The sequence below is a fragment of the Ascaphus truei genome, chromosome 5 (assembly GCF_040206685.1).
Source record: "Ascaphus truei isolate aAscTru1 chromosome 5, aAscTru1.hap1, whole genome shotgun sequence".
Lineage (NCBI taxonomy): Eukaryota > Metazoa > Chordata > Amphibia > Anura > Ascaphidae > Ascaphus > Ascaphus truei.
Genome location: NC_134487.1, coordinates 241063490 through 241077890, shown reverse-complemented (window position 1 = coordinate 241077890; position 14401 = coordinate 241063490). Strand labels below are relative to the sequence as shown.

Genomic DNA, 14401 nt, shown 5'->3' with positions numbered 1-14401 from the left:
TTTAGTCCATTATGGATTGCCAGCCAGGATACACTCCGACCAAGGACGGGACTTCGAAAGCCGATTTATCAAGGAATTACTGTGCATCTGTGGTATAAAAAAAATCCATAACCACGCCTTACCACCCACAATGAGATCCGCAACCTGAGAGATTCAATAGGACCCTATTAAATATGATGGGTACCTTAAATAATCAAGGAAAGGAAAGATGGCGTTAGCATGTAGACCACTTAGTTCAAGCTTATAACTGCAGCAAGAATGAATCCATTGGGTATTCACCCTATTACCTAATGTTTGAACGGGAAGCCCGATTGCCCATTGACCTGTGTTTTGGAGTGTCGGCAGATGGCACATCCCCAACCACGTACATGCAATATGTACAGAAACTCAGAGACCAGTTACAAGAAGCGTACAAACTGGCCACTTCTGCAGCTGACACAAGTAATCATGGAAACAAAAGCCGTTACGATAAAAGAGTACACGGGCAAGAGTTACAACTGCAGGACAGAGTCATTATCCAGAATCTGTGGATACCAGGAAAACACAAAATAGGAAATAGCTGGAAAACGAAGCCTTATGTGGTAGTAGACAAGCTAGAACAGTGGTTCCACAACTTTTTCGGTTCAAGGCTCCCCAAGGCAATCAGGATTTTTTCAAGGCTCCCCAAGGCGATCAGGATTTTTCCGCGGCGCCCAAAGTAAAAACAAAGGTGTATATACATACCTAACAGTTGCAGTGCGCAGTTGGTGTCACTCTCACACACTCTCACACCCTCACTCTCTCTCACACCCCCTCTCTCTTTCTCATACCCCCTCTCTCTCTCACATCCCCTCCCTCTCTCACACCCCTCTCTCTCTCTCACACCCCCTCTCTCTCTCTCACATCTTCTCTCTCTCACACCCTCTATCTCTCTCACACCCTCTCTCTCACACCCCCTCTCTCACACATAAATACACACACATAAATACACACACACACACATAAATACACACACACACACACACATAAATACACACACACACACACACACACACACACACACACACACACACACACACACACACACACACACACACAAATACACACACACAGAAACACACACACACACACACACACAAATAAATACACACAGAAACACACACACAAATAAATACACACACACAGATACACACATTGGAGAGCAGTGGAGAGCAGAGGCAGCGATGGATGTGAGTGACTGGGAGAGAGGAGGAGGCAGGAGATCCGTGCAGGCAGCTCCCTGCACACAGTCACTGGGCAGGCAAATGTACAACTCTCCCCCCCTCCCTTCTCCTATCACCCCCCTACCTTCTCCTATCACCCGGGGCATAAGGGGACGGGACACCGCACAGACAGAGAAGCCAGGAGCAGGAAGGCAGACACACACTCACCGTGTGCTCTGAACAAAGCGGAAGCCCTGCCCCCGGCTTCCCCTGACCTACAGCCAATCCCCTGCGGCCCGGCCGGCATGAAGGCGGGATGGTGGGGAGGTGAGGGATAATCGGAGAGATGGTGGGGAGTGATGATCGGAGGGATGGTGGGGAGTGATGATCGAAGGGATGGTGGATGGTGGGAAGGATAATCGCGGCGCCCCTCTAGGCAAGCCACGGCGCACCAGGGCGCCACGGCACACAGATTGGGAACTACTGAGCTAGAAGGACTCCCAGTCTATCGAGTGAGGCCTGAAAAGGGAAATGGGCCCACAAAGAATGTACATAGAAACCACCTCCTGCTAATAGGTCATTTAGTGCGCTGCCCTGAAACAGAAAACTTTCCAAGAGAACCCCATAGGCCCAGGAGAAGTGATCGATTGAACAGAGAACAGGGTTCTGGTACAAATTCAGTGAGCCATGGTAGGCAAGACAGTGATGAGGAGTCCGAACAAGAGGAGGGGTACCCAGGGGAAGGAATGTTAGGGCACTTGGCAAATATTTTGAACAGGGAAGAACTGCCTGCCCCTCAACCGGGTTCCCAAATACAATCAGTAGGGTCTCAGGATTTAGAAAAAACTGTTATTCTTGAACTAGATTCCAGAGCAGAGGAATTTACCCCCATAGATCCTGATGAATCCGTGATAGATGACTGTGAGTCTTCCCCTAGTGCACGGCCCGCAATATCTGAGTCACCGGTACCATATGTGTCCCCTAAGATGGAAAGTTTCGACTGAGGTCCCTATGGTTAGTACTGTTCGATAAGAAGTATCCATGATCTACTGTACCTATGATGTTATGTAGCTAGAAAGGAGTTAATTGTTAGATTAGATAAATCTATTGTTGGTTTATCCTGGTTGATGGGGACATCAACATTTCAGCAGGGGGAGGATGCAATCCCCTGTGTCTGCTATCAGCACAGGACATGGCCCCTTTAAGAATTACATTCGACTGGACCATGTGACTGGGCTTAGCCAGTGGAATGACAATTGGTGTCAGTTGGAAAGGGATTGCTGAGGGGACTGGTGTGGCAGTTTGTTTTGATATGGTGAGGCTGCTGCAGAACACTCTGCAAGGGCCTGACCGATTCATGGAGTGAGGAGACAGTGGATTTTGCTGGCCAGTACAAAGTACAGTGACAGCTCAGGGAGCACTGCAACAGCTAAGAGGAGAAATATCAGGATTTAACAGCCTGAGGTTAGAAAGAGATCCCCCTGCATTGGAACACAGGTTATGTTTTCAAATTAACTGTAAGAAGCAGAAGCCTGCATCTGTTTGAATCCAGAGCTCCAACGAAAGGTTATTGTACAAATACCCTGCCTAATCAACAGGGTATGTGAACTAATATGCAGTGACTGTAAAATATATAAAGACAGAGGAGGATTGCAGAAATACTGTGTGGTTATGTGGTATTCTTGTGTATGTATCCCTGTTCAAAATGATAGAAAAAGTCATATAAAGTTTGTTATAATTCCTTACAGTTTTGTTGTGTCTAATTACTCCTGCGTCCCACTCTGTGTACCACTCACTATAAGAGTTAAACCCCAAATTACAGGACTCAGGCCCCCACCTCTGTGACAGGTTCTATAGTCTGAGGTAAAGTAAAGAGTGGTCAAACTTATAGTGAGAAGGGCTTGTTTGTATTGTATGTTTATTGTGTAGTATCAATAAAGTTTTACTTGTTCCAGTGAGCTCGGTCGTGCATGACGGCTTCATCGATTTTGGGACGCAACGCTGAATGGCGTGAAAACTGTGTTACTTTTGGGTTCGCAAACCATTTAAAAATTCTGGCTAGAGGATATTTCTTTACACTTTGATAAAGCGCCCAGCGCGAAACATGTAAGTGTGATCGTTTGACCTCGGTTTTACCATGATTCAATAAATTGAATATTTTTTCACGTAAGTCACCCTCTCTCTCTCTTAAATATTTTGGTGGTGCGTCGCAGCATCCTTTTGCTTAACTCGTTAGAAGTCAGTGTCATCCATTGGAAGTCAGTGTCACTTGTTAGAAGTCAGCGTCACTCTTTAAGAGGCAGTAGTGTCTCGTTGGGTTGCAGTGTCACTCATTAGAAGTCAGTGTCACGTGTTAGGAGGCAGTGTCACTCGTTGGAAATTTGTGTCACTCATTAGGGGGCAGTGCCACTCATTGCAAAGAAGTGTCGCTCGTTATGTCAGTGTCATCCATTGGAAGTCAGTGCTACTCGCCAGAAGACAGTGTCACTCATTGGAAAATTAGGAGGCATTGTCACCCAATGGAAGGCAGTGTGACTTTTTAGAAAGCAGTGTCACTCATCAGAAGTCAGTGTCACTTGTTAAGCTGCGGCCAGGGTGGGAGCGCTCGCCGGGCGCTGGAGCGCCGTGACTTCAGGCGCGGGGCGTTTCATAGCCAGTTGCGCGCTTGAGGGTGTGTGTCAGGGGGCACAGCCTTCATGTCACGGAGCTGGTTCGCCTTCATTGGGTGAACCGCTCACATGACGCATCAGCGAGCAGCCAAATCAAATTTGGTTGTCTCGCCAAGCATCAATGTGTTTCATCGCGGCCAGCGTGAGCCCGTCCGTTAAGCGGCACCCTGGCCGAGACTGGGGCCATGGTGCTGCAGACCGTGCTGAGCGATCAGACACCACGGCCCCAGCGTTAGACCGTGCTTATACCAGCCAAAACAAATCCATGTTTTGCACTGAGCGTGCGAATTTCGAGCAGATCCAAGAAATTGATTTTCTGGAGCGACAGCCGCGTCACGCGAGTGGTTCAGCCAATGAGGGCGAACCGCTCACTTAATATCATGGCAACGCCTCTGGCACACCTCCCCGTCGACTCCTGAAGTCTCCTACCTGCGGTGCAGGTTTCGGGCGTTCGTATCACCCTGAGTGAGTGCGCATGCGTGCCCTGCTGGAGCTATAATCGCAGCCTTAGAAATGTGTCACACATTGGAAGTCAGTGTCCCTTATTTTTAACTTCACTCTTTGAAATCAGCATTGGAGTGATTAAACTGCACAAACCTATTGCTCTGGGTTTTTACACCCCTTTGAACAATTTTATTTTTGACTAAAATGTTCTCTATATTGATTCCGTTTTATTTGACCTTTTTTCACTTTCACTCCCGCTATTTCCCCTCGGCGTGCCCGAATAAAAGATGGCCTCACTCTCCGGCAACACTCCAGGTCACGCTCTGTTTTGTGTTTACAATCGTCAATCAATAGCACTGTACTGCAGCGTTTGGGCGGGAACGCTAAGTGGAAGGAGGCGGGTCCCGGAGAGGCGAAGGGGCGTAACCCTGCGCGTAAAGGGGCCAAAGATATCGACCCGGGGCGGAGTTTATGCAAATGAGGCTCAATTTGCCAGCACGGGCCCATGAATGAGAGATAGGGGAGTGAGTGGTTTATGCAGATGAGGCATGGGGGGGCGTACCCCTACGGCGAATGAGAGCTCTGTGGAGGGGGCGTGGCCGTGACGTCGCAGAGCGGCTCTGGCCGCGGCGGACTTTCAGGCTGATGATGGCAGCGCCGGGTGCCAGCTTGGGTGGCCGCCGCCGCCACTGCAGACCGTTGGTTTCCCTTCTCCCTGTCCTCCTCCTCCTTCCTGCGCTGTGCGCCGCGCAGACCGAACCCCGCCCCGAGTCCCCGCTCATTCTAGGGATCCGGCTGGAGGGAAGCGACCGCCCCACTGGGCTCTCCCCCGCCGGCGAGCTGGAGGTGACGGAGGGCAGCCGGCTCCAGCTGCGTCTCTACGGCCTCCACCTCCGCGCCGACAGCGGACAGCTACTCACCTTCACCGAGGCCTCGTCCGCCGGCCTGGACAACCGCAGCTGCCTGGAGGACACCCGCGACCTTCTCCTCGACTCGGCCGGACTGAACGTCAGCGGGGAAGCCGAGGGCACCGCGGCCCTGCTCCGCCTGGAGGTGCTACCGTTGCGCAAGAGCCAGAGATCCCGGTTATACGCTCTGTGCACCCGCCGGGGACTTGGTCTGCCCTGGAGGCTGCACCCGGGTCCTGACGGGCTGCTGCGGGTGCTGGAGGAGGAGAAGCCGTTCCTGCCGGTGTGGGTGCAGGCCTGTGTGATCGCCGTGTTGCTCGGGCTCTCGGGCATCTTCAGCGGTCTCAACCTGGGCCTGATGGCGCTGGATCCCATGGAGCTGCGGGTAGTGCAGCGCTGCGGCTCGGAGCGGGAGAGGCGCTACGCCAAGAAGATCGAGCCGGTGCGGCGCAAGGGAAACTACCTGCTGTGCTCGCTGCTGCTGGGGAACGTGCTAGTGAACACCACGCTGACCGCCCTGCTGGACGGGTTGACCGGTTCCGGGCTCGGGGCGGTGTTGGCTTCCACTGGGGGCATCGTGGTGCTGGGGGAGATCTTGCCCCAGGCGCTGTGCTCCAGGCACGGGTTGGCGGTGGGGGCTAACACGCTGTGGTTGACCCGGATCTTCATGGTGCTCACCTTCCCCGTGGCCTATCCGGTGAGCCGGCTGCTGGACTGTGCCCTGGGCCAGGAGATCGGCACTGTGTACAACCGGGAGAAGCTTCTGGAGATGCTCAAGGTGTGGGGGGGTTGAGGGGGGTCCTTCAGTGTTATCTTTAACTATTTGCGTTGTGTGACAGGAGGGCCTGCGAGGAGACAGGGTCACTGGTCCATTGTGTACCTTATTTCTGGGATGAGACAAGTCTGTCCCTGCTGGACAGTGGTGTCCTCATAACACTGATAAGCTTGTCCACCAGCGCACGCGGGTAGAGCGCCCATGCCACCCTCTGTGATCAGACATCTTCTGTTGTCATCAAGCTTGGGGGGATGAGGTGACACTTTGTCAGGTATGTCCCTGTTGTCCCCTCTCCCACCCTTGCTGATGGATAATACGCACTCCCTGTCTCGCCATAAACTCTGGATATCTACTTCCCCTCTTTGTGACTGTCAGAGCTGGATAACATGCACTCCCTCCCAGTCGCTCTCAGCACTAGGTGACATATGCCCGTCGTCCTCAGCACTAGACGAAATGCTCGCTCCCTTGGCAGTAGATGACATACACTCTCCCTCCCTTTTCCCCACAGATTACAGAGCCATATAGCGGCCTGGTGCGTGAGGAGCTTAACATGATCCAGGGCGCCCTGGAGCTGCGCATCAAGACGGTGGAGGACGTGATGACACGGGTGGGTGACTGCTTTATGCTGCGCAATGATGCTGTGCTCGACTTCAACACCATGTCCAGCATTATGGAGAGCGGCTACACCCGCATTCCTGTCTTCGAGAACGAGAGGTCCAACATTGTGGACATCCTGTACGTTAAGGACCTGGCCTTCGTGGACCCGGATGACAGCACCACCCTGAGCACCATCACTCGCTTCTACAGCCACCCTGTGCACTTTGTGTTCAGCGACACCAAGCTGGACGCCGTGCTGGAGGAGTTCAAGAAGGGTGAGGGGGCCCTGACTGTGTTGGAGCTGTCTTTGTTCATGTATGTGTGTCTGTCTGTGAGAGCCTGTGCTAGCGGCTTGTCTGCTTGTATTGTTCCTAATGTGTTGCCTGTGCTGACGTCGTCTGTGTGTGTGTACCTGCTTGGCTCATAATGTGTAATTTCTGTGTCTGTCCTGGCAATGTCTGTATGTGTGTCTTGTTTCTGTATTTTCTGTTTGTTTGTTTGTCACATGTCTGTGGTGTGTGTTTGTGTGGCTTTAGATCTCTTATGTCTGTGCTGTAAATACTAGGGGTGTGTGTGACGAGGGTTTGTGTATTGTGCTGTGTAATGTTAGTGACACGAGTACAATGGTTGCTTTTTGAGGTGTGTGGGCTCCATTGTGTCTGCGTGACGTCTGTCTATATGTGTTTCTCGTTCATGTTTTTGTGACCATGTGTTGCCCTGTCTCGTCACTCTGACATCCGTCTGTCTCCCTGTCGCTGTGGTTTCCCTGTTGTGGCCGTCTGTTTGTTGGTGTCTCCAGTGACAGTGTTGCTGGACCCGATACCCTTGTTAGAGAGGTTTGGTGACATGGAGGTGGTGACCTTGTATACACATGGGAGGAGTCGTCGGCATTATACCCTATCCTCCCCCCTTCTCCCTGCTTTTTCAAAAGTCAGTTAGTTCTCTTCAAAGCTCTGATTGGGGGGCGGCTGTAATCACATTGTGTAATCACCAGCCCTGGCACACAATGCAGAGTTTATATCCTGGACACATAATATACACATTGTGCTCATGTCGGCACTGAGATTATTGCATCATTGTCATGGGGGGGGGGGGGGGGGAGTGGACGGTCTGCACCTCTCACACACAAGCTCTGTATGTCTGTCGCTCAATGTATTTTGCTGCAAGTTTTCTGTTTGTGACGTGTCTCCCTCTCCATGTTATCCCCTCACCCCTGCAGGTAAGTCCCACCTCGCCATCGTTCAGAAGGTGAACAACGAGGGAGAGGGTGACCCGTTCTACGAGGTGATGGGACTGGTGACCCTGGAGGATGTAATTGAAGAGATCATTAAATCCGAAATCCTGGACGAATCTGACTTGTACAGTAAGTGATTGCCCCCCCCCCCCCATATCCCTCCTACTTTGACATTGTTATACTCTGTGACCCCATGCAAACACAGAATTTTAGGGCAAGAAAATCTCCCCCCACAAGCGAGTGATTAAAAACAAATAATAAAACTGCTACATGGGGACATCGTGCATAGAGAATTGACTGTTGCTGTCCTGTAGGCCAGGGGTACGCAAAGATTTAAGTCTACGCCCCCGGCCTGCTCTTACCTTTTTGTCTGACGTCATGTGGCGTCCCATTGCCATGGCAACACGGCGTTGACTGCGGCGTCATTTGACGTCGTGTTGCCATGACAATGCATCGCTAGAAGCCAAGAGATCAGGTAAGTTACAGAGGCCTCGCGCGCGATCCCCTAGCATTTAATTTAAATGCTTTGGGGAATCGCGCGGAGCCTCCAAGTGCTGCGCACCCCTCCTCTAGGCCTCTGTACTGGATGTGTTGTGTTTGCTGATGTCATTCTGTGCACACACTTATTGCATTTTGAAGCTATATTGTAGATTTCTTTATTTCTGCCTTTGGCTAATTATTTCTCTCCCTCGCTTTCTTGCTCCCTCCAGCTGATAACCGCAGCAGGAAACGTGTGAGTCGTCGCCAGGACAAGAAAGATTTCTCAGTCTTCAAGGACCCCGAGCACGAACTGAGGGTCAAAATCTCCCCGCAGCTGCTACTTGCTGCTCACCGCTTCCTGTCCACAGGTGGGACCCCCCACCACACACCCATCTCGCTTCCCCTCCTCTGTCATCGCTTTCATCCCTCCCTGCTCTCCTCTTGCCAACCCTCCCACAAACCCCCATTTTTTTTTTTTTTTGCCTGCCAACAGTCTCTCCTATTTCTTATCTTTCAGAGGTGCCCCTCTTTGCTCCTGTGCTGGTCTCCGAGAAGACCCTCCTACGCCTCCTGAAGTATCGGGATGTGGTGCAGGAGCTACACTTTAATGATGATGATGATAAGAAGGCACCCGAGCACTTCCTGTACCAGCACAACAAGCTAGCTGACTACTTCATCCTTATCCTGCAGGTGCGTGGGCCAGACGTGATAGAGGTCTCAGGGAGCGGTTATAGGGAGCAGCTACACGGAGCAATAGGAGGCGTTATAGGGAGCTGTTATATGGGCCAAGAGAAGGGGTTGAAGGTAGAGGGTAGTGCAGTGCTCCGTGGTGTCTCTGCACAGGGTAATGCAGCGGTTCCAATGTGTGGGGTAGCTTGAGTGTGTTAGAGTTGACATTCCTCTCTCCACAGGGGAAGGTGGAAGTGGAGGCCGGAAAAGAGAACATGAAGTTTCAGTCCGGAGCCTTCTCCTATTATGGTGTCATGGCTATGAGCGGCCCTGTGGCTCCAGGTGAGTTTCCCCTTCCCCACCACACACCTACCTAGACTCCTCTCCTGTTGCCTCCCTGAATCCTGCACTCCAGAGCCGGCTGCACACCTCTCCCTGCCACCGCCAAGACAGGCCGGACAACGGCAGTGCTGCTCTCCCTCACCTCCCCCATCCTCCCATCTCTCTGTTTTCCCTCCCACCCCAGCTCCTGTCTGCCCCGCTCCTAAACAGGGGGTGTCTGTTTTCCAGGTTAGCAGGTAAATGAAGTTTCTACATGTGTGTCTGTGTGTGTACATACCATTCGTACACACAGCCTGTGCATTACCTCTTATGCCCAGAAAGACTAGTAGTGTTTATTTGCAGTGTGTTGCTGGGAAGGGATTAACCCTGGTTTGGGTTCCCTTGGCATGGCTTGTCCCAGCACACCCACCACTCGTCCCCTCTGGGGGTTTTGGTTCTGAGAGGAGCTGTGTGTGTAATGGGTTTGTATAACAGTGTGTAGCGGCATGTCATATTAGGGAGCTAGATGCAGAATGAATAATATTAATATAACCATAATAATGTGTGTGCTTCTAACGTATCCTCCTTCCCACACCCCCCTACCATCTCACCCCCTTGTGGCAGAGCTGTGTGTATCTATCTGACCTATCTTTCCCATGTGGCAGAGCTCCGCTCCCCCTCTCACATGGGCAGCCTCAAACGCTCAACCACCCGCAGTAACCATGAGCGCTCGGACTCCATCTCCTCTACCGTCAGCGGCAGCACCAGTATTCAAGCCCAGTACATGGCGGACTTCAGCGTACGAGCGCTGAGCGACCTGCAGTATGTAAAGGTGAGACCACTTCAGTTTTCCTCTCCACCGCCTCCCCGCTGCACCAGCACTCTTGCTCCATTCTCTCCTCACATGGTCCCCCTTTTTCTATCACGCCCTTCTCGCATTTCCTTTTTATTTTTTATGCTCACGTCTGTGTCGCTTTGTCATGCCCGAGTGTTTCCTTTTCCCCCCTTTTTGTTCTTGGTGAGTGTGTCTCTCTCCTCTGACCTCCACCTTTCTTTACCCCTCTCTCAGATCACCCGGGAGCAGTATCAGGGAGCCCTCTTGTCTTCTCGGTTGGACAGTAGCCCCCAGTCCCCCGAAGGAGGGGTCCCCAAACCGGACAGCACCCCGTCAGAGCGCAGCGAAGCTCAGGAGGACGAGACCACGAGTCTCCTGAACCAGAGAAACTCCCAGCACAGTTTGCACGAAAACGCAGTGTGACACCACACACAATATCCGCAGAGCATCGCTCCGTCAGCACGCTTCCCCCACATCAGGAGCTTCCGAACAAGTGTAACGCATTACGAGGTCTTCATCAGGTCATGGAGCGATGCTCGGCAATGGCACAGGGGTTAATGGAGCAGCACTCTGCATGTGTCTGGCTAGAAGAGCCAGAGTGCCAGGGCCTGCTCTGCTTGAGTTCTCCAGAGGGATAAGGATTAATGGAGCAGAGCTCTGCAGGTCTCGGAAAGCGGCATCAATGGAGCGATGCTCTGCGGTGAGAAGTGTTATTCGAGAGATGTTCTGCAGGTCTCCAGCAAGGCAAATGGAGCAATGCTTAGCGGTGCTCAACTATAACGTTGTCAAAGGGAAACTGCATGTCAGTGGTAGAGAGGAGCTGACGGAGTGACACTGCTGTACTCTGAAACGGTTACGATGCTCTGCAGAGCAGTAACTCAGATGGATCTCTTCCTCGGATTCTACATATGCAGTGGAGACCCACCCCTTGCTGATATGGGGGGGGGGGGGGGGACTTTGTCTTCCTGAAGGATGTGGGGTGTCTTCTAGTGTATGGTTGATGATAGTCTTCCTGTTGGCTGGGGGTGTGTGAGGTGCCGCCCCCCCCAATCCCCATCTATCTGATGGGCTTTTGATGTGCATATCACTAGCACGTCTCCAGCTTCCCTCACAGCCACTGCCTTTGCAGTGCATTGTGGGGAGCCGTGAGCAATCCTAAAAGTCCCAGAATGTCCTGCATGGGCAGCTTTGGAGTAGCAGAGCGGGTCCTTATTCTTGCCCCACTGTTCTCCCTTTTTGTTTACAGGGTCCAGTCGTCTCCCTTACCTTTCTGCGCTGTTTTTCCCCCCCTCGCCCACCGCATTATGACATTTGCTAAACGCTGTGACATTGCTGCAGCGTGCGTGAGAGGTCACCACGCAGTCTCAGTTGTGTGCACTAAAACCCCTTCGCTGACAGGTGTTCTACAACTCTGCTGCAAAACCGTACCAAAAATGCACTTGGCATTGCAGCTGAAGGCTGTTACCAGATCCCGTGCAGTATAAGGGTTTAATGTTCCCCCCACATGCTTGTGTCCAACTGTGGTATGTAAAGGCTCAGGGATTTTTTTTGTTTTTCCCCCCCAGAGGCTGCTTCCCTTAATGCAATAAGGCACTCCCCATGCAGCCTCCGCACACAAGCCCGGAGCACTTATCTGTTGTCTGTTCCCGCGTGTGTACGTGTTTGGAATTTCACCTTGACCATGTGCTTTTTGGGGTTGATTTTGTGCTTTCGTAATTTTTACCCTGTTCTCTCTGCACTTTTGCTCTTGATCCAAAATGTGTTCTGAAACCGTTTATATATACTTATATGTAGCCTCGGAAGGTTGAGCGGCCTTTGCTTGCAGACACTAATTTCAAATTAAAACCCAGTAAGATTATTTTTTTTTTGTTGATACATTGACGTCATCATGTAAGTTTGGAAGAAATAAATATAAGTCAAACCTTGTAAAAAATAAATATATAGATATCTATATATTTTTTAGAATGTGTAATGGTGTATATATACTTTAACATTGAGGCTGCCTTTTTATGCCTTTGCTGCCAGAGGAGCAATACCTTACAGAATCTGACAACTGAGGGTGTAATATGGCTTTAAACAGAAGATAAAGCTGTAAAAGTGTTTTTTCTAATTACTTGATTTGCTTTTCCAAAAAGGTGATTCTCTCCTCTAGTGAGGAAACTTCAGACCCCGGTATAAGGGACACTACGCACAAGCCATAAAGGGAAACTTGTGTAGGATCTGCAGGGTTACAGATCTATCAGCACCTTCCTGCTCAGGGATTGGACAAGGAGCTGTTCGGAAATAAGCTCAATTGTGTAAAGGGTGTTCTGGGAGAAGAGAAAATGTTTGCGTCACTTTATTTATTGTGTTTTTTGGGGGGGGGGGGGGGGGAAGCAAATGGTACGATTTCAAGATGGATGTAAAATATAAATTGTGTAATTATTAAAGAGTTTATTATTTAATGCTGTCTGCAGGGCCTTTTTTGAGGGGGGGGTGGCTATGTTGTGTTGGTAAAAATGTTTGTCTGTACTAGAGTTTTGCTTAGCAGTATGTAAAGGAGTTTTAGTAACTCTGTAATAGGCGTTGATGGTAGTATGTATGTGTACATATATCTTTCTATAGCGCTTCACAGCAGTAGGACATGGAACATATGGGAATAAGCGCTTCAGACAAGTGACTAGTAAAAGGAGCTCCTGTCCTGAAGATCCTTACGTCTAAGTGGTAAGTAGGAAGAACTTAGATAGTAGGTGGGTACTGGTAAGTGCATCTGCGAGGGGTCAAGGTCAATGCATGAGATATAACAGCCAGCGCAGCTACCCATATGCTTTGTTAAAGGGGTGTACTGTATTTTAAAAAGAGAGAGAGAGACATAGTAGATTAGGTTGAAAAAAAGACATGCGTCTATTAAGCTCAACCTAAGCTAAAATTAGATGACAGATACTTTATCCTATATCTGTACTTACAGAATGTTGATCCAGAGGAAGGCAAACAAAAACCCCAGTGAAATATCATCCAATGATCTCATAAGGGGAAAATAAATTCCTTCCTGACTCCAAGAATTGGCAATCAGATTACTCCCTGGATCAACATTCTTCCCATGTATACTTATTTGGTATATCCCTGTATACCTTTCCTTTCTAAAAAGATGTCCAACCTTTTTTTTTTTTTTTTTAGCAAATCTATTGTATCTGACATCAGTCTCCATGGGTAATGAATTCCAAGTTAGATTGTTGACCCCCTATATTAATTTGGTGGCTCTTCTCTGCACTCGTTCCATAATGTCCTTTTTTAAAGAGTGGTGCCCAACATTGTACTCCATATTCAAGGTGTGGTCTTACTAATGCTTTATATAGGGGCATAATTATGTTTACTTCACTTCCACCCATTGCCCTTTTAATGCAAGATAAGATCTTGTTTGCCTTTGCAGCTACTGCATGACTTTGGGCACTATTGCTAAGCCTGCTGTCTACAAGCACTCCTAAATCCTTCTTCATCAAGGATTCCCCTAATGTATCCCCATTTAATTTGTAAGTTGCCTGTTTATTCTTGCTTTCCAAATGCATAACCTTACATTTATCTGTATTAAACCTCATCTGCCATTTACCTGTCCAAGATTCCAGTCTATCCAAGTCCTTCTGGAGAGAAATTTACATCCTGCTCTGATTTCTACTACCTTACACACTTTGGTGTCATCAGCAAAGATGGAGACTTTGCTCTCTATGCCAACCTCAAGGTCATTAATAAACAAGTTAAAAAGCAGGGGTCCCAATACTGATCCCTGAGGTACTCCACTCGCAACTTTAGCCCAACCTGAAAAAGTTCCATTTATCTATTAGTACTATTTAACTACCTTATCTTCAGACGCATGACGTACACCAGGAAGAGACGGTCTGTTTACATGGGGTCTGAAGATAAGGTAGTATAGCGCTGGACATAGAAATTTACTTGGTTCCTCTCACTGACCATACCTACGTGGATACTAAGGTAACAATGCTATTAGTGCCACACTAACGCGACCTGTAGGTAACGTGGCCATTTTGCTATACTTGCACCTTTGAGGTATACCACCTTCCCTGGTCACGAGATACACAAGTATCTGTACATATATCCATTTGTGATTTATGAATATGGTCTTAGATACAATGAGAAAGATACACATATGGAGAGAAACCTTTCTATATACCTAATATGTGCTATTTTGGGTGGCTATAATCACTATCAAGGCAATCTAACCTTTATGTGAAGTTTGACAGTATATCTGTATATACATCTCTATCCACCCTGTATACCTCCTATACCTTATATA

The 14401-nt window shown here is 49.6% G+C and overlaps 1 protein-coding gene across 2 annotated transcripts; it reads left to right on the top strand.

Moving 5' to 3' along the window:
* The first annotated feature begins 4826 nt into the window (after window positions 1–4826).
* On the top strand, window positions 4827–12491 carry CNNM4 (cyclin and CBS domain divalent metal cation transport mediator 4). Of its 2 annotated transcripts, XR_012801830.1 has the most exons (9): window positions 4827–5980; window positions 6486–6849; window positions 7794–7937; window positions 8519–8656; window positions 8806–8978; window positions 9200–9299; window positions 9484–9535; window positions 9944–10110; window positions 10348–10485. XR_012801830.1 is itself a non-coding variant. In XM_075601865.1 (8 exons), exons 1-8 carry the CDS (start codon window positions 4868–4870, stop codon window positions 10534–10536), a joined length of 2388 nt encoding a protein of 795 aa, XP_075457980.1. In that variant the 5' UTR covers window positions 4838–4867; the 3' UTR covers window positions 10537–12491. The 2 variants fall into 2 exon arrangements, 1 of the variants encoding a protein (XP_075457980.1); XM_075601865.1 differs by lacking the exon at window positions 9484–9535 and having other exon boundaries at window positions 4838–5980; window positions 10348–12491.
* The last annotated feature ends 1910 nt before the right edge of the window (window positions 12492–14401 follow it).